The 21,332-nt window shown below is 36.4% G+C and overlaps 1 protein-coding gene across 5 annotated transcripts in view; it reads left to right on the top strand.

The window, feature by feature from the left end:
* Positions 1 to 21,332, top strand: part of Znf385b (zinc finger protein 385B) — a 359,572-nt gene that overhangs the window by 92,511 nt on the left and 245,729 nt on the right. The window contains exon 1 of one of the 5 annotated variants that reach the window (XM_021725962.3): positions 3,981 to 4,086. The exons of the other annotated variants lie outside the window; for them this stretch is intronic. Within the exon in view, the coding sequence (XP_021581637.2) occupies positions 4,062 to 4,086 (25 nt within the window). The 5' untranslated portion in view covers positions 3,981 to 4,061. Of the gene's footprint in view, positions 1 to 3,980; positions 4,087 to 21,332 lie in introns of those variants that run through there. 5 annotated transcript variants of the gene reach the window in all.

Genomic DNA, 21,332 nt, shown 5'->3' with positions numbered 1-21,332 from the left:
CTGTAACTAAAAAATAAATTTAAAAAGAATGCTTTGGATTATGAACATTTATGTATATCATATTTACCAAAAGATAGGGGTAGCTTCACATCAGGAATCATGCTTTAGATTTTGGAAACTAAATATTGGCATTGTTTAGTGAGCGAATTGAATTTAAAAATTATGGCAAAGAATTTGGTGAGTGATTGATTTAAATCACCAAAGTTATTCTTAAAATCTTGATGTTTCCTTGGAATAGGAGTGTTATCTTTCTCTAGGGAGAAAAGCTTTTGGTAACCAGTTAAATGGAAACATAAAATTTATTATTTATTTCCACTGTGGAATGAATGTGTTGTTGCCCTGACTGACCAACTTTCTTCACATAAATGCTCTACTTTCATATTCTACAGCATCGTAGCCAAGGAGGCTGTACCAAATTAGGCATCCCTGATGAATGTTTCAACTAGCCATGGGGTTTGTGTTCATTCTTCGCATGAGTGGTTTATCTGGAGCTGATTCTTGGGCCAACCATGAATCATGTTTGCCCTTCCTTTGGTTACATGAAGAGTTTGAAGGAGCTGGGAGGGCTAGATGTTTTATGTTTTATGGACTGAGTTTAATGACATCCATGTTATATCAACCCACCTCAAGAGTTTGCCCTCCGATGAGCCTGCCTTGCAAATCCAGCAACTCTTGGCCTATAGATGTTGAATATTCATCTGTTATTATGTGGACATGATGTTAAAGGTACAGGGGATTTTGATTTTAATCCTGATATGATACCTGCCCTCTTGGAGAGTCAGTTACTTGTAGAAACTATAATAATGTCTTTGAACCATCAGGGTACCATTTTGGTTGCTAAAGAAATGAATTGTGAAATTGTGTTATACTGTCAAAAAAGAACAGATAATTTCAGTTTTCTTCTTCTCAAGGAAAATGACATTGTGATCACATCCTAGATACTAAGACAAGAGCTACACATTCCACTTGACTTTATACAGGAAATAGGAAGACTTCTCCCCAGGTCAATTTAGATCCCAAAGGCCAATCAGAAAACACAGAAGTTGGTTAGTATGTTAAATGCCCTTGGTCTAACATCCAGAGTCCATATTTTGCTCTGTTAAAGTTTTGTGATATACTTACTTTAAAAATGTATTTATTGGGGCTGGGGTTGTGGCTCAGAGGTAGAGCACTCGCTTACCATGTGTGAGGCACTGGGTTCGATCCTCAGCACCATATAAAAATAAAAAAGATATTGTGTCCACCTATAACTAAAAAATAAATATTAAAAAATGTATTTATTAAATATATTCATAGAATAAACTCCAATTAAATGCAACATAATATTCATGTTCTTTGGGAACATTCTTTCTAAGTGGATTTTAAAATTAAAGTTTGAATGTTGATGATAATGAATATTGCTGTTTATTTCTACAAGTGATTTTGAAGAATCCCCATACCAAGAAGTACATAGCACACACAAATAAAATAGGGACATTTATCTTATAAGGTAAAAACTTATTGTTTGTTTCTAACAGTGTTATATTTGTCTAATATTCTATGTATTTTGCATATGGGTACAATGAGAAAATGGTAAGAAAACCCAGTGTTTTATGCCTCACTCTGAAAATGCATTCTTCCTTTTAATTTTTTTTAAATTAAAGTAAATTGCCAAAAATTGTGTATGTTAAATATATTTTTTGCCAGTAGATATAAAGTAGGCAATCAATAAATGATTGTTATGTCTCAGTCTTAATAGCACCTTCCCTTATATTTTTTTGCCCATCCTGCTAAGCATTGCTACCCACCAAAATCTCTTTCCCATGCAGGAGAACACCTGCTTAGGCACCATTTCATGGTTCTTAGCATTATACGTTTAAATACACATTTTTACATATCCTTATTCTTTTACCTGCAAAAACTCCTAAAATCCAAGAAGCTCTGAAAACCAGAAGATTTTATAATTCATATTGATGGAAAAACCTGACCTGAACTGATGTGAGGTTAATTATAGTGTTTATTTCTCCCAGCTAGTATGAATATGCACATGTTTTGCTACAGAAATGCTAATGTTTCTGATTACACAGTTGTTGCCCCAGACCCTACTAGAGATGTTATGTAATTCATGGTATATGCATCTGAAAATGTTTAAATTCAGTAATGTTTCAGATACTAAAGATAAAAAATTAAGGATCTATAATCAAAATATTGGTTTCATTTTAAACTTGTATTACTAGGGAACTTCACATGTGGTAATAATATCAATAATAAAAATTAGCCCATAATCTTTCATGAAGTATTTTCTATGACAAGAAGAGTTGAGAGGGAGGGGACTGAGCAATTGTGAAATCAATTGTCTGTCATTTCTCATGATACACTGAAGTGTTGCCACAGGGACTTCACAAAATAAATAGAATTCAGGTGGGGAAAGGTGACTGCAGAGACTGACATGGAACGTAGAATGTGAACATGTACACACACGTGCACTTGTATATGCATTTGTATATCCACTCCTGTGTGTCCATGTCTGTCTCTGAGGAAGGGTGTCTAATCCTACAGATGGGGACTCTACAGTCAGTCAACTCTACAGATAGGGACATAGTGAAGATAACCCTGGGAGTACCACATTTGATATTGCTCCCAAATGCCATGTTCTGTGTATGTATTTTCTGACATTTGCTTATTTGTATACAGATGTCTTAGACTATTGACAGTACTAAATGTGTCCCCTAAGGGAGAGTAGGATTACTAGAAGAGAACCCAGTCACTTGCAGAAGATCCCCAAATGAAGCATTGCCTTTATTGGATCCTGATTTTAGTGAGAACCTAAGCCCATTTAAAAAATCTGAACAGACCCTTAAATGTGTTCTTAGTACTGCCTACTAAGGATTTCTTTTCTTTTCTTTTTTTCTTTTTTTTGGTGACTTTGGTAAGTGTTTTATGTCCTTTTTGCTTTACATGAACATGTCAAAGCTCTGCATTTTGTGATCGCAAGTCACTGCTGGTACTTTCTGGGGTGTAGCTACCTTGTGCCCTTTTAAGACTGTGTCAACCACTTTTGCATCTTACATTTTAGTAACAGAAGGAAGAAGATGTTGAAAGGTAAAGGTTTCAATTTGGGGGTTACTGAAACAGGGATATGTGGTTTTAATGAGCTATAGGTTATCTTAAAATAATGAACAAAGATTATGATGTCGAAAATACTCTTTGGCATGTTAAAATCTTTAAAGAGAATAAATTTAAATCTTTATTGTTTAAGAACTTGTCCTAGAGTAAAACTGATAGTATTTTGCCCTGGTATTAACAGAGCCCTGCACATTTTTATTATCATGTTAATCCACAGGCGCTTAGGGGTTAAAAGATATTTGACTTGCTCTTTAATGGACATCTGTGCCAAATCTGTGGATTTTTTTTTTTTTTTTTGGTTATAATTGTTGTAGCTTCTAGTGATTTCATTTGTCAGGACAGAAGTCCCAGGAACCTATAGCTATTTTGGTTTTTGCAACCTTGATAATAAGTCCTTATAATATAGACTACTGATTGCTTTTCTGTATCCTGCTTATTGTTGAAAAGCCAGAGCTATTTTTAACATTTACACAATTTCGATAGATGATTCTTCATTCCACAAGGTTTGGTGCTAATCTGTGGAGCCTTTCATAATTACATGCTTTTTGTGGTTTGCTTGAATTTGATCACAGTGGCTGATTTCATGCATTGATAATGAAGGCTTAGGTTGCCTGTTTCTCGGCATAAATCCACCTCAGACTTGTGCGTTGACAGTGCTTCTGGCTTCAGCACGCGTGGAGATATAGAATTGAAATTGCTCTGCTTTCTTTACAAATGACTCAGAGTGTGCTTGTCCTTCCCTAAAATGTTGCCAGCGTGTGAAGGATTTTCAATGAGCAGTGCAATAAGCCAGCAACTGGGAAGGTTTGGAGCGGCACTGATATAACGTGGTGCTGTCACACGGATAATCAGGGCTGCAGCCAAGTCCCGGTAGCACTGTGCATTACCCTGGTCACATCCTGGAAGTTTTGTTTATCCAACTTGGTTGCTCTGGAAGCTGGTGAAAGCCCTGCAGGATGTGGAGTGGACTTCCTAGCAGAGGTGAGCATTTTTATTCTAAAACTTGGATGCTGAGGTTTGGGCTGTCAGTTACAGATTCTTTCGTATGTTGTGCTGAATCCTGTGGAGTCATCAGTTGTGTTTATCACGTTGTACTGACATTTCCAAAGGGGAAAACTGAAGAGCAAATGTCTGATTCTTTAATGTTATTGGGAAGTTACTCCTTAAATGGGTGTGATAAGCATCCTTTTCCTTCTGCACTGTAAGCTGTGTGCCGAGGACATCTTACCAGTAGGTGACTTCCCTTGCATTTTAAACATTCAGAACAAGTCAGTGATATTATGCGATTTGCTATCATTACCGAAAGTAGGCAATTAGCAGTGTTATTATGTGCTTCAGGTGTATGAAAAAGGCTGTAAACTAAATGTACTTTGTAGAATCTTTGACATGAAAAATATATAGGAGGAAGCAAAGTCATGTTTACGAGATAACTAAGAAAGTAAGAGAAATGGATTACATACTGGAGTTGACACCTTGTTGAGCTGGACATTATTAATAATTAAAAGTTATGACCTGTCTTGCAGTGGGCAACCTACTGTAATTCGTTTCTAGTGATGGTGTGCCAAATGAGAGGGGGGGGGGAAATTAACAGCATTTCCTCTTGAAGCATGTTTTAATTAGATGTGATATTTTAAATGTATCAGGTTTTATCACTTAAGTGTAACTTCCCCCAGTGCTCACCTGGGGAAGTTAAATTATGTTAAATATGATCATCATGCTCCGAAAGATCTGATGTAGCATTTTGAGTGTAGGCTATCTGAAAGCCAAATAGACAAGGGCAGCTCAAAGTTAGCCTCTTGGTAGATGGAGTCAATTGCTTAGCCTCTGCTAAACTCTAGTTCTATATGATGAGAAGCCGTTCCTAAACAAGGAAGGATTGTGAAGGTGATGATGAATTCAGATAGCATTATGCTTATTAAGTGTTCGGTCTGCAGAGGAATCTATTTTTATTTGATTGGAAGTTAACATGGTACATGGGGTGTGTGTATATGTGTTTTTCCTGCTAAATTTACTTGAGACAGCTGTTTTATGGCTTTCAGCTTTAAAGTTATAGATAAGTGTGTATTTGACAGAAGACTCGAGAACCCCATTTGCTGCCAGTACATGTAAAGCTTGACTAAGCAGACGCATCGGGAGCAAACCATTTGTGTTCGCCAATCTGTCTCGGCAAGTCCCAGGGCCACTATCTTGCTAGAAGCCACTGTGTGCTTTTGAAAGCATGAAATTAGTTTTATACTGAGCACATGGTTTCTCATTTAGCAGTTCTTTTTATGGTAATGGTCAATTTATGGTTCACTGCTGGGATTCCGGTGTTCTGTCAAAGCTGATTGCTTCTGCTAAGGTGTCTGTGTGAGATTTAAAAAAAAAAAAAAAAAGTGGGGAGGTGGGAAGAGTCTAATTAGACCCTCAAGAAGAGACTCTGACTTTCAGCCTAGTCTACTCTCTGGGTGTTTTGTCATTTCTCCAGAGTTCTTTATATTGTTTCATCCAGGATCTACAGGTTTCAAGTTTTTGACATCTACCACTGTGCACCTTCCCTAATATGCGTTGTCAAAATAGCTGTGCTCTGAAATGTGAAGTATTTGTTCATCTCTACTATACATTTGTAGAAAGTCACTCTCCTCATGCTGACCATATTGTGCAGTTCATCATTACTCATCTGCTTGTCTGTTGCTACATCCCAGAGCACTCTTGCAGAGTGGGAAAGGCTTCTGTACCTTTTACTTTTGATGGAACTACTCCCACTTGGTTGTACATGTCTGTGCTGTGAGCTGGGTGAGTGAGGCAAAGTAAGGCATTCTGAAGATACATTAAACACTTGAAAAACATCCCCTTTCATGCAGTGACTTCATCTCACTTGTTTCTATGGAATGCTCACAGAGGTAATGCATTTATGAATGTGGTAAGAAGGCCTTCCTGAGCCTCTTCTTTCCATCAGAAAATAACTCTTGTTGACCATCTTGTGAGTCATAATGTATTTTGAAAGAGAGATGATCAAAATTACCGAGACACATCGGAGGGTATTCTTTATTGTGCTTATTCTCTGCACGTTGGTAATGTTGGTAATGGATATGGAGATGGGTCAGTGGACATGGTGGGATGAGGCTAGTACACCTTTTCTCTGATGGGATCTTGACAATGGAGTTGAAAACACCTCTGAAATCCTAAATTTTATGATTTTCTTCATGTTAATTTTGGATCTTTGCCTAGGTTAAGTGGTTGAGCATGATTATGAATTCCAAATAAAAGTGTTATTATTGGACACTTTAGAATGTGCTCTTTTAATTAGGAAGATTTTCTGGTTGTGGATAAAGCACCATTTACACAACATTTTTTTTTTTTTGGTTCTTTTGAGAATGTCATGTCATGTCACAATTCATTGTCAGATTGTCAGGGGTACTTTGTTATGGATTTCAACTTACAAATAAAATATCCCTCCTATTTATCACTTCCCCAAAGCCTAAGAAACAAATTGGGTCCGTGGTTGAGAATTAGAAGGTTATAGGGCATCAAATTTTTTTCTTTGAAATTCATGATGACGTAATGTGTTTAATAATGAAAACCTTTAAAGAAGTTTTAGAATTTCAGGATTCTCTTAGAATAGTGAAACTTGTCATATTACATAGAACATAGAAAAGGGATAATTTGGCTTATCTGCCTGAAATCTTAGTAGCAATTTTTCTTTTTTATAGAAGGTAGGATTTAGGCAGTCATGAGAACATGAACCTCAAGAATTTCAGCAACTTACCTGCAGCTTTTCACTTTTATGTCAAGGGACAGTAATTGTAAGTTACACTTTACCTGATTTTAAAAATGATTACTTATAAAATAGAGCAGATGTAGTAAACGTGTTTGAGATGGGAAATGTGATTGCAAAATTGAAGTACTCTCCAAATTCTTTGGAATTTCCCAATTGTGTACGTCAGTAGTTTGAACAATTTTACAAAGTTTGTGGTTTGTTTCCAGATACATTGCTGAGGTGAATATACTTCAATGAGAGAATGGGTTCTTACCTCAAAAGCTTCATTTCCCATCTTTCAGTCCTTTCATTAACTTCCTTTTCCTCCTCATTAATTAAATGAGAAGACCTCGTTTTATGGTTGCCAAATTTAGCAAATCAAACTGTATAGGACTTCCAGTAAAACTTGAATTTTAGCTAAAACAATTAATTTTTAGTATAATCATATTACATTTGGTGTAAATCTTCTTCTCAAGCTCTTCGTCCCTACCCTGTCCTTGTTTACTCCCCTTATATCAAAGGGGTCATTTGGTATTTGTTTTTTAAAGATTGACTAGCTTCACTTAGCATAATCTGCTCTAATGCCATCCATTTCCCTCCAAATTCTATGATTTTGTCATTTTTTAATGCAGAGTAATACTCCATTGTGTATAAATGCCACATTTTTTTTTATCCATTCATCTATTGAAGGGCATCTAGGCTGATTCCATAATCTTGCTATAGTGAATTGTGTTGCTATGAACATCGATGTAGCAGTGTCCCTGTAGCATGCTCTTATTAGGTCTTTAGGGAATAGACTGAGAAGGGGAATAGCTGGGTCAAATGGTGGTTCCATTCCCAGCTTTCCAAGAAATCTCCATACTGCTTTCCAAATTGGCTGCACCAATTTGCAGTCCCACCAGCAATGAACAAGAGTGCCCTTTTCCCCGAATCCTCTCCAGCACTTATTGTTGTTTGACTTCCTAATGGCTGCCAATCTTACTGGAGTGAGATGGTATCTTAGGGTAGTTTTGATTTGCATTTCTCTGACTGCTAGAGATGGTGAGCATTTTTTCATGTACTTATTGATTGATTGTATGTCCTCCTCTGAGAACTGTCTGTTCAGGTCCTTGGCCCATTTATTGATTGGGTTATTTGTTATCTTATTGTCTAATTTTTTGAGTTCTTTGTATATTCTGGTTATTAGGGCTCTATCTGAAGTGTGTGGATTAAAGATTTGTTCCCAGGATGTAGGCTCCCTGTTTATCTCTCTTATTGTTTCTTTTGCTGAGAAAAAACTTTTTAGTTTGAGTAAGTCCCATTTGTTGATTCTAGTTGTTAACTCTTGCGCTATGGGTGTCCTATTGAGGAATTTGGGGCCCGATCCCACAGTATGTAGATCATAACCAACTTTTTCTTCTATCAGATGCCGTGTCTCTGATTTAATATCAAGCTCCTTGATCCATTTTGAGTTAACTTTTGTGCATGGCGAGAAATAGGGATTCAGATTCATTTTGATGCAAATGGATTTCCAGTTTTCCCAGCACCATTTGTTGAAGATGCTATCCTTCCTCCATTACATTTGGGACATTGCTTATATTGGGATATACTTCTATTAAAAAATAACTCATTGTTTAGGTGAAGTTCAAGTGTGAACTGGGTGTTCTGCACAAGTCTGATAACCATTTCTACTTTCCACATAAGAATGTGGGTCTCCAGTAATGGTTCTTAAAACTGGTTCCATGAAAGCCAAAATAAGGCTTCTTCACATTCCTGTAAAAGAAATACATGCCTACTGTTGAAGTTTAATGCCTGAACAATGCTCTTTGGTGAGTTACCATTTGTGAAACTTAAAATGGTATATAAAAATATGATGGATGGTGTGGAAATCCTGAATAAGTATACGAAGACTCCTGTATTTACTAAAATAAAATGATAAGAATGACATATTAATAATAACCATCAATGGCATTTTAGACAAAAAAAATAAGTACTGTACAATTAATTTCCAATTGTTACCCTTTATCAGCTAGAACATTTTCAGGACTTTCTTCCCTAAGCAGGTTTGAAAGTTAATTTTGTCTTCTTGCAGTTCAGATGCATAATGAGAGGATTTTCCCCTAGTGCCCACTCCCCTGCCCCTCTATCTGGTGTTTATTTAAATGTCCATCAACTTTCTGGCTTTTGACTCAGTTTTTGACTCGCCACCCCATAGGTTTCTGAGAGAAGGCAAAGAAACTTGCAGACTTGACATAAAAAAAAAGTGTGCAGTCCTTTAATTGTTCAACTCATTAGTTAAGCAGAATAAAATAAAGATAATTTTTATGTGCCTACTATGTGCCTCACACAACAAAAAAATATTTATAGGTGGGTTTTTATTAAATTCTTATAACAATTTTGTACACATGCTAAGTTGTTTACCAAAACCCTATTCCTAGCTCTGAGCTGCCTCAATTTTAAGCTCACCATAACACAGCAGAGTATTCTATCCTGGCTTGGAATATTACTCTTAAACATTGTGCAACCTCTCTGCAGAGAATGAAGAGGCTGGTCCTCTCATCTCACCTAAGGCACACTGGGAAGTGCTCTTGGCTCACTCACGCTTCTCCACTGCCTTTCTTTCTCTCCTCTTTCCTCATACCTTCATTTTTTTTTTTGTAAATATCCCTGATAAGAATGACTGTACACCAGTATGTAACCTGATTCTCAAAATGAGAAAAAAAAAAAGTAGAAATGAGCCACATACATACTGCAGTAAGATGCTATGTTGATTCCTTGCAAGTAATTAGTGAATAATATAGCGAAGATGCTTGGAGTAATTTCTCCAAGGTAGTTTTTTAAAAAATATTTTTTCAAATGGACACAATGTCTTTATTTATTTTATTTATTTTTATGTGGTGCTGAGGATTGAACCCAGTGCCTCACAGCTGCAATGCAAGTGCTCTACTGCTGAGCTATAACCCCAGCCTTGCAACCTAACCTTTTTGACCCTTATAAGGCTACCTCAGGTTTCTGTCACTCATGTAACATGTCAAACTAGGAAACCTGTTTCGAGCCCAAACTGGTCATTTGAATGTGGGTAATATTAACTTAAATTTTGGAAACAGATGGTCCCTACCATCCCAATAAAGGCTGTGTGGTAAACCATATCTTCTTTGAATTAATCCCCCACTTCCATAATCTAGTGAATTTTTCAATATCTATTGTGTAGAGGACAAATTATTAATTATTTCCATTTTTCATATCTATTCACAGTATGCACCTCTTTGTAATTACTCTGGATCCCCCAGTGCATTTTCTGCTTCCTTTCATCAATCTGTTTTTTACTTTTGCCTAGTCAAAATATTCCTGTATTGTGCATTACTTGTTTTACTTGTTTAAAATGATATTAGCGGTGCTTTCTGGTATCTGAACTATACTCCTTGAGAAAAGATACTGATCTCTCTTTACCTTAAATCCTCTCCTCCAGTCCCCACACCATCTCCAATGTCCTCCTACTTACTTCAGTCATATTTGGCTGTGTGGTATGTTTGTTATGGCAGAATACCAATGTGAATTCATGATCCCAATTTCAATCACTGAATATCTTCCAATTTTTTTTCTTTTGAAATTGGAAAGGCACTGATGAGTAAGTTAAATTGCTGGTTTGAAGGACTTTAATTTCTTTTAATTTCCTAAAATGTGATAGCTGAATGTGTTACCCAAAATTCATGTGTCAAAAACTTACTGCCAGTGCAGCAGTGTTGGAAGGTGGAGCCCAGTGACAGGTGTTTAGATCATAAGGAATTCACCCTCATGAATGGATTGATGCCATTATAAAAGGGCTTAAGACTGTGGGTTAGATCTCTGTTCTCTTGCCATGTCATGCATCCTGCCATGATATGGTACAGCAAGAAGGCCTTCACCAGATGTACCCTTTTAACTTTGGATGCCCCATCCTCCAGAGATTAAGCAATGAATGTTTATTCTATATAAATTACCCAGTATCAAGTATTATTTTAGCAGAACAAAATAAACTTAAGACAGTGATAATGCTCAATGGCTTTTAATTTTTTTCTCTTTTGCAAATGGCAATTGAATAGTAAATAGATGCTTCCTTGGTGAAACACCTACATTTTTAGAGGTTAGGCGCCTTCTGTCTTCTGATTTCTTTCAGGGTGTCTGCATCACCTTTAGGGCAGTTGTAAAATGTATTTTTGCTGATATTTTAAACTTGGTATTTGACTTTCACTTGTAGATCTATGGTAAAACCGTGGCTAGTTCTAGTTTTTTTTTCCCGCCCTCTGGTTCACCCTCAATTAGTATTGGTTTTTTAGAAGATGATGGAAGGAATGACTTTATGTCTAGACTCCTCTCTTTCTTCTGGCAGATGAAAGTGATATTTCTTTATTCAAGTTTTTGGGGGATTCTGAAAAAGAGCACGAGTAAGCAGATTCAGAAATGAATTTATAGGGACTTCTTTTTCTGGCAGTTTTCCAAACCTTATAGATTTCACAGTGGGTAATATTATATTCATAATAAATTAGTTAACTCTTGTCTAACCGGAACATTTGGATGTTTTGTGTAAATTAAGGGGAGTAAGTATTAGAAGCCATACTGCAGTAGTTCACCCAGTAATAATGAATTATGTGTTAGTTGACGTAAGAAGAACATGGGGATGGTTTTGAAATGATCTCTTGCTTCATTGACAATGGATTTTATCAGCATTAGATCCCTATCAACAAGTGTTATCATTGTCATTTTATAATGGAATGAATGCAGTAAATAAAGTATAATGGGACAATAGTAACAGCAGTGATAGTTAACTTTCAAGCTAACAATATGCCCTACTCTTTGTGGATGTAGACTTGCTTAACCACTATAGAAATCCTATGAGTGCTAGGGAGAATGACATACAGAGAAGTTAACAGCCCAGAATCATCCGCCCGACTCCACTGAGATTGGAACCTCTCAGTGGGGCTCCAGAATCCATGCCTTTAACCACTACCTAGACTACTTGTCTGCAGGACCTTTAACAAAATCTTTGCTGATATTATGTTGTAAACAAAATGGAAAACTGTGGATGGAGTGATAATGTATTTCAGTGAATTTGTAACTGGCTAAATACCTCTACCCAAAGTGTACCTAGCTAATATTAACTTAAGGTGAGGCTCCAGGATCCTGCAGTGGCTCGACACAAACACTGGTCACTTGGTAATTAAATATGTAGATGTTATCAAGCTGGGATAATAAATACACAGGGAAATGCAAGTAACATTGCCGCAGTCTGTCTGGGCACAATTCAGGAGCCACTTGTCAAAAGAAACTAACTTTATTTTTAGAACTACAAACGCCAAACAAAACAGCTCCTCAGGAAAAAAACCCTCAGAGCCCAACTGCCACCACCGGCTTCCACAAGCCTCTCACCCACACAAAACCTCACCACCTCCCACAATCCTCCTGCTCTTGAGGCCGATTGGCTGGGTCGCATGGGTGGAGCCAAAGAAGTCCCCCAATGAGCAGCTCCGTGGTCTGAAAGGGCAGGGAAACAGCCCAATGAGCAGCTCCGTGGAGGAGCCAATCAGCTAGATGTTGCTGGGGCCGCTGTGAGCCAATCATCAGCCGGCAGCTGGAAGTTTGCTGGCAGCTGGAAATTTGCTGGGGCCCCTTTGGCTGTGGCTCTCAACATAACATAAATCCTGATTCCCTAGGCCACCTCTCATCAAATGGATTATAATCTCTGGAGGTGTGATTCAGGAATTGGTATTTTTAAAGCTCTCAAGGTGATCCCAATTGGAGCCCCAGTAGAAAAATGGCCTATCTCTAACCTGATCAGTTTCAACTAACAGGAAATGAAGGAGGGAGAAAAAGGAAGATGTAGGAATGTTGATACTTCAAACTATGAAACAAAAGGCAGATTGTGACTTAGACATGTGATTAAAGGAGATTTAAGTGTTAGGTGGATGGTTAAAGTAGATGATCTTCCAACCTCAATCTATAATTATATGAGTGTGTTAAATTCAAAAAGTAATACATCAGTGACCACTTGTTCAGCACATGGGTTCTGCATCTAGGAGCTGAATGGTTATGGGAGCAGTTTCTGAGAAATTCAAAGTCCGGCTTCACCACAAGTAAGCTGCATGACTGCGTGCGGGCAAATTACTGCACTTTCCAAGTCTCAGTCTCCTTATCTGTAAAGCATAGATAAAAATAGACCCTACTGCATGGATCTGTTGTAAAGATAAGTGAGAATAATGTATATAGAGGTCTTTGCAAGATGAGCTAAGAGGAAATGGAAGAAATATATAACCAAAAGTTATCATAGCAAAAGCTACAGGGCTGCCAAATAATGACTTTATGGTTTGGCATGTGGTAAGGGCTTGATAAATGCAGCCCCATTATTATTAATTGCAAATTATTCTTTCTCCTGTTTTCACTATCTTCTAAAATCAAGTAGTAAGTGCTAAAACCTAAAAAGGGTCAATGTTGATGGAAGCCCTGGGGCTGCAGCCCAGGAGACCCAAGTTGGATGGCATAGTGTGTGAGGCTTGGGGTGGGTGGAGGCTCTGGAAGAGTGGGCGTGGGTGTGAAAGGGAGAGAGGTTCTCAGTGGAGGATTGGGGAACCTACTGGTTTTAATTCTTCATCCATTTCCAACTGGTATTCCATTTGATCCTTACCATAACCCTAAGAAGTAGAGAAAGTTAAGATTTGCTTATTATACTGATAATAAATCAGCAACCTCAAAAAAAAGAAAAAAAGATGACTGAAGGGCTCTCTTGATGAAGACAGCAGAGCTGTAAGTCAAACCTAGACTTGTTTACCCCAAACCCCACTCAACAGTTGCCAAATACCACATCAGCTTCCCCTGCCTAGTCTGGTGCAGATAGGGTATTCACATTTGAAAAGGGGTTTATCAGTAGAGACCATAAACCATGTGATGAAGTTTGGAAATAGAGGCAAAATCTGTAAAGGGAATGGATGACCCTAGTGTAGGGATGAAGTTTTACACTTTGCTGTTGATCAGAAGATAGTGCTTAAAGAAGGCTGGACTGATCATTCAGAGCTCAAGAAGTAGCCCTACTAGTCAATGATGATAATGTTAATATTGCATTTTATTTTGCCTGACTGCTGAAAGCACTTCGTGTATAGCATAATTAACTATCCTTGACATATCTCGTGCTAAAGGGCAAGTTTCTCTAGCATGGTCTAACCAATCTAAGAGTAACATGAATCCTTATATACTAAGAAATTAATGGTTCTATGAGTTGGGGAGGAGGAAGGACAAGAAACTAAAGTTAGTACTTTGATTTGATAACTGAAGAGCTAAAATATATCTGCAAAATTGATAAAGAAAAAATGTGCTATTTTAAAAGAAATTTTTTTATACAATGTTATAAACTCCCCTCCAAACAAGCATCAAACAAGATGGAGCCTTTAAAAAATTATTCTGCATATTCATGTTTCAATATATATAGATTATAGATTCACCTTTAATCAGAACCTTTAATTATTAGCTATAATTGCCACAGTCGTGGTTCTCACTGACCCAAATATTGAATTTATTTTCTCTTTATCATATTGAAATATGCTTATAAAATGAAAAAAGGTAATAAGTTAGGCGTATTTTAAAAACCAAGCTCTTTTTAACAGGGCAAAGCATACATTGTTAGTGTAAAAGAAAGATAAACTTATACATTTATATGTGTGTGTATATTGTGTATATATACACGAGAGAGAAGGGGAAGAAAGAAAAAGAATGTATGGATTTATTTCATAGGGGTTTGAGTTCAAAGAAGAATTACTTTAAACCATATATCCATTGTACTATTTGAAGTAGGCTTATGTTCAACTACGATACCCTTTGGTACTTTTGAATTTTTAGCATATACATAGTTTTGAGAATAACAAATATATCCACATAAAAGAAAATATGAAAGATGCAAGAAGTGGAGGGAAAGTGGAAGGAATGTGAAATAATCAAAAGTTGTCTAGTAAAAATGTGTAGCACTGGGCTTGGGCTGTGGCTCAGCAATAGAGTACTTGCCTAGCACGTGCGAGGCTCTGGGTTCCATCCTCAGCACCACATAAAAATAAATAAATAAAATAAAGTATCTGGTCAGGTCCTGAGCAGGAGTTGCCTGACCTCTACAATGTATCTCACCTAAGGGTACATGTTTACCTTCCAGAGTTTGTTGTAAAGATACTCCTCAAGGATTCATGATTGTGCAGTGTCCTTGTCATCAAATACACCCACCTGTCTTATTCATGATGATGAAATGACAACTTTAGAAGTACTTCAGTATAAATTACAGTACCATATACAACCAAAGGAAGAAAGAATGAAACCACATTAAAATACTACTTAGGCAGACCTTAAATCTGCAAATATGACAGCATGTATGAGCTTACCATTGTCACAATGAGTTTGTTTTTTAACCTCATACATTTAGTTCTTTGTCAAACAGAAAACACTGTTTCATAATACTGAGTGATTTTTATGCAAAATATCTACAAATCTTATTAACCCAAAGGGGTGATCTTACATGTAACAAAACCCCCAAGATCCTACATTCCCAAAGGGAAGATCACCCAGTTTCACACTGTTTCATAACATTGGGTTTCATAACACTGGGTGATCTTCCCTCTGGGACTGTATTACAAAGTCATGGTGAGATGATGGACATTTTATCATGAATTCTTTTGCTTCTAGGAGTTTAATGCTGAGTTTGAATGCTAATTTAGCTCTTTGTTTTCTAAGCTCAAAATCCTTGCTTATCTCAATTGACTGTCAGTTTGCAGAAGTGTAAAATGGTTTGATTAATATTATGATCAGCTGACAATTTCTTTCTGCCTTCTAATTAGTCTAAATTGACTAGACTGCTGCTCTTTAAAATATTCTTTTCTTTGCATTTGAAGGTGATGCTGTTGGGTTTTCATCAAGCCATATACCCTCTCCCTATTATGGTCAGCACATAATAGCTGGCATTTGTGTGTTGTCTACTCAGGATTGAAGGTAAAATTTTTGTTTTTGAATCCCTATAGAGCCAAGACTTTCCCTGCCAGACAGTCTTCATAGGTTCAGAGAAGTGTCCAAGCATTAGCATAGGGAATATAATCCCGAAGCCACAAAGACTGAACATCTGTGCAAGATCCTGATCCAGAAGAACAAGTTTCTTTCTTTTGATGGCCATTCTATCTTTGTATAAGAATAGTGCCAAATGCTGGTCTGTTGGTGGTATGTCTAGAAGATAGGCTAAGACACACCATCATGAAATAGTGATGGTAAAGCAGGAAAGCTAGTCACAGCAGGTTTAGGGGACCATTCCGCAATTGCCTCCCTATTTCTGGCCTCCCATTAAAATCAGTTGAAATTTTTTTGTTGTTGTTTTTTGTTTTTTGTTTTTTTAGGATCTGGGGATGAAACCCAGTGCTAGGCAAGCATTCTAACACCCCCAATTCAATAGGAAAGTTTAAAATAGTACTGATTCCCAGGTTCCACTCTGGGATCAGTTATTTATCTTTAGTTTTGAGGTGCTGGGGATTGAACCCAGAGCCTGGAGCATGCTAATAAATATTCACTCAGCCCCTCAGTTTCACCCTCAGACCATATCCTGATCAATTAAGTTAGAATTATTGTCCTGAGTGTTTTTAAGAATCCTTGGTTTTTTCTAAAGCCACATGTGGGAATCACTGGTTAAAGGAGTTCATACTCTGTGGGGCAGTTAACTGGGGTCTTGGAAAGAAGAATCAGAAATGATTGATTGAATAAACTGTTGAGAAGGAGATGATAAAGCACAGTGGCAGAGTTTGTGATCTGGCATCTGGCAGCCAGTTTCAAACCCTGACTAACTCTTACCAGCTGTGTGGGAGAGTTCCCTAACAACTCTCAGATCTGAGTTTTCTCATATGTGAAATGTACCTCAGGAGTTGGAGTAATGGTCAAATGAAGTTACAAATGTCAGAGAGCCTGGCACCATGATTGAAAACTTAGTAATTGTGAGAAAAAAACAAAAGCAGAGGTATAGCTTTATAAGTTGGTAGTCTTGGAAATTTCTTATTGAACAAAATGAGAAGAATGTTACCCAGATCTGAACACAGGTTTTCAAGCACATATTTCAAAAATATTATGCCTTTAGATCAAGTAAATATATATTTCTAAAAACCTATTTTAACTAGTTATTTCTTTGATAAAGTCTAAATTACATTTTTGCCATAAAAATTAAAAAAAAAACAGTCTCAGTAGACTGAGTTTATATGTTCTGTTGCCTTAGGATGAGCTGGTCATTGTGGAAAACTGGAGCACAGTTAATTACGCTTTTTATTTAGGCTACTCTTCTCTCTCTTTGGGCCATCCTGTCTCTTTCTTTTTATGTCATAATAATTTTTCCGTTACTTCACACTTAACTTCTTAATTCCTTTCCTAATCGTTCTTTCACATGATTATTCATAAACCTTTATTAAGCATAAATTTTGTCCTAAATTCTTTTATCAGTATAGAAACAGTGTCCAATTTACAAATGAACTTAGTTATAATGATTGATTTGTTAGTTAATTAGTGATTTCAAAGTACTTTCTTATAGTTTTCGTATTTTAAGCTAGATCTGTGGTTCTGAGCTAGCTAAGCACTAGGGGAAATATTTCAGAGAAGAATAATACATGATTTTTATAAGAAGACCCAAAATTTATACTAGTAATAGAAAATAGTAAAGAAAAGGGACAGGGGCATTAAGACCTAAGAACCCAAGGAATACATTGGAATGTACCTATTACGGTGAGGTCAACATGTAACTCTTTTTCTAGCATTGGATTACATGGAAGAAAGTCTTTTAAAGGGCTGGGAGGATGAGGGAAGAAGCCACTTAAACTTCTTTAAGATGGTGGTCATGTGATTTGTCATTGAAATGTGACACTTTTAAGAGTTATTAATGATTAAGCCAGGACTCAGACATAAACTTGGTATTACCTCATACTGGAATGTGTGGGCGCTCTAAGTAGGGGTGTGGTCAGTCTTAGAATTTTCCCAGTTCAAGTGTTAGATTGAACAAAAATCCAGATATTTTTTCATGTAACAATTTAGAATTAACACCTATGGCAATCCCAGTCTTGGAACAGTCCAATATTCAATCTCTGACCTTCCTGAAAGCTAGTAGTTACTCTTAGGTCCTGGGAACACTGAGAAAATTGGAGAAGATGAGTATTTCACGTAAGCCTATGCAACCTGAAAAACAAGAACAAGACCAGGTAAGGAGCTGTACTAGTAAATAATATATTTTGAAACTTGAAAATGCAAGATTTACCCTTTTGGTTTTACTCTGATTTTGTCCTTGGAGTCTTGAAAATGCTGAGAGCTTTGCATCCATTTGCAAATTCCATTTCTGAGATGCATTTTGCACTCCTAAGATTCTGTTCCCTTGGAATCTCCAGCTAGTTTGGGTCCACCTCCAGCTGTCTCAAATTGTGTTTAATCACCAGGAAAGCACTGTTGATTGTCAGTGATGTTTGCTTGATTAATTCAGCTCTAGCCGTGTTGCCTTTTTACCTGTTTCTTTCAGCATGTTCTAGAAAATTAAGTGTTTCCTTTTGGGATATTCAAGAAACTTGAGCTAAAAGGAAAGTTAATTTCCCCCTTTTTTTCAGTAGAGAAGAATATTTTCATTAGTTTTCTTTAACTCAGTTTGGACTCCAGTGTAAATATTTTATGTAAACTAGATTTTCCTTGAAGTCATGTTTCCACTTTCGTATGTTGTAAGAATTTAACCTGTTCTTTGATGCTCTAAATCATAAACTATTTGAGTCTTTTAAAAGATGTTACTTTGGATGAGGGATTTCAGAAAACTTTAGAAAGTACTTGTGCTACCCAAGTTTGTAACATTTTTAAATAGCTTCCTGACTTGATCTTTTATCAAGAAGTCATTATTGGGCTTTAAAATTATAAATGTATAAATGACATGGTTGTTGAAGAATATTTTTACATGGATTCCTATTACTTGTGCTGTAGAGTTTTCATTCTGTGCCAAAGCCTTCCCAAGTGAGAGTTTGTGGGTGTCCTCTCTAGCAATTGAGTACTGTTTTTTGCTTTTGAGTATTAAGGATTCCTGATGATATCAGTTCTTTGGGAAGAAAGAATAACATATCAAGACCAGGTATTGTAGATTTAAAAATCAAATTTTAAAAAATATGTTTACATTTATGATAATGCTATTGTATTTTGGGCCAAAAAAATGTTAACCATGTGATTAGGTAATGAGAGCCTTAACCAAATCAGTACATTAATATACTGATATGGATTAACTGGGCGGTAAGTGAAGGCAGATAGGGTGTGGCTGGAAGAAATAGGTCACTGAGGATGTGCCTTTGGGGATTTACATTTTGTCCCTGGTGAACAGAGCTCTTTCTGCTTCCTGATTGCCATGTCCATGTGGAGGAACCATCCTCCTCTACACTCTTCCGCCATGATGTTCTTTCTGCTTAACCTTGGACTCAGAGCTATGAAGTTGTCTGTCTATGGACTGAGACCTCTGAAACCGTGAGCACCAATAAACTTTTCCCCTAAAATTGTTATTTTCAGTCTTTTGATCACAGTGACAAAAAGCTGACTAAAGAATAAACTTTCAGGACCTTGAATCCACAAAGGCATATCTTTTATACTGATAGGCGTCTTCCATCTAAAAAGAAGTCCTGGTGTGGTATAAAGAACATCAGATGAGAGTTGAGTTTTCTAGGTTTTCAGTTTGAAGTTGCCACTCAGTGACTCTGAGACCTTGAATAAACCACTGTATTTTCTCAACTTTAGAGTCTTTTTCTCCAAAATGAGGGATTTTGATTACTTTTTTTTTGGTACTCCCATTAAGAACAATTTAAGCCAGAAAATTCTAGGAAAATTCTAGGTTACTTTTTGTATGAGTTCATTTTGTAAAGTACTTCTTCACTCAAAGATTCTTCAAGGTTGACTGCATTCATAGTTAAAGAGATAGGGTGAGAGAGAAGAGGAGAGGAGAGACAAAAGATAATTTGTAATGATTTTTATTTTCTCCAGAATTAGTGACTCTAAGAATAAGAAGGATTAAATGAGAGATTATGATTGAGTTAACTCTGCTCCAACAGTTTAATCATGTACATTTTATTCAGGCAAATTTCTCATTGATTTTTTTCTGAAAGAGTCAAACCTGATGAAAAGGCAGTTGTTCTCTGAGAATGGGAATGAGCTGCATCTGATTTAAGATCAGGGCATTTATAGTGTTGCTCTTCAGAGATATTTTGAAGTGCCCATATTGTTTTTTATCATCAATATTCATGCATTTTACTACTAAATATCTTTTTTATAGACTTCACAAAGATGCCCCAGTGATGTGATTAGTCACCCAATGAAAACCTACTGCCTCCAAGCTAGTCTGGGCATCTGCTCCCAAGTAAGATTTCCCCAATGTCAAAAATAAATCTTTTCAGTCACTTTATGGTAGCTTTGATGTGCTCCATATGGCTTAAATACATAGAATTTAGGTGTGACATGATGTTTTCCCATGGTGATTATTTAAATCAGCTTTTATTTGGTCATGCTCATTGGGTATATTTTAAATCATATGATTCCCAGTTTAGCCTTGTTTTGTATGTAATTGTAAGCTTATAAAAGTAAAAACATACCTAAGCAGAAAGACTGTATGATTATAGTCTGCTTTAAGTAGATGATATGTGTTTTTGGATGTGGAGCATTATTGGTGTTTCCCATGGTTAATCCTTAAAAGACTCTAAGTAGTCATTTTAAACTGCCTCTATCATATGCTTTTCAGATATTATTTTCTCCATTGTATAGAACTTTTTCCAAATGTTCCATTATAAGGTAGTTTATGCTGTAATATCCTAACATTGCTTAGATAACACCATTCCCTTTGAAAATTCTGTAGATAACAAATTTCATTTTTTAGAAATAGTTTTTTTGGAAGGATATAAGTGATAGAGATTTTAAATAGAATAGTTCAAGTTTGAGTCTATTTATACACACACACATACACACACACACACACACACACTTTGAACTAAAAAAAAGTAAAGCCACAGAAATTGAGGCATTATCTGATAAAGTATCATCTGTTTCACCCAAATGATCTCTCAAGGAAACTCTGATCTATTCTTAATGTTGAATATTTGTTTATATCATTTGAACTGAGCACTGTGGACTTAATGTTCCACAGAACTCTACTTGGACTATAGGAATAATATTTCAAGATGGCTGTTCTGTATTAACTGGCTTAACATACACCCAGTGTCCAGTTGGACTACTTATTTAAAACCTCTGTGGTTTATTCTTCATCATTAAAATAAGGAAAATTATATTTGCTTTATAAACTTATAGACATGCTGTGCACGTTTTGTAAGACAGTGTCTATGTTGCAAAGCACAAGGGCAGTATTTTTAATAATATTGTACCCCTGCTATTTCTCCTTCTCCTCCTAAGTCATATATTAAGCAAACAAAAGTAACCCATAATTTTATGGTGATTTTTGTGTTATTGAAATTGGATTTTGTCATCT

Source organism: Ictidomys tridecemlineatus, chromosome 7 (genome assembly GCF_052094955.1).
Source record: "Ictidomys tridecemlineatus isolate mIctTri1 chromosome 7, mIctTri1.hap1, whole genome shotgun sequence".
Taxonomy (NCBI): domain Eukaryota; kingdom Metazoa; phylum Chordata; class Mammalia; order Rodentia; family Sciuridae; genus Ictidomys; species Ictidomys tridecemlineatus.
Note: the sequence above shows the minus strand (reverse complement) of the source record. Positions and strands in the feature narration are given on the sequence as shown.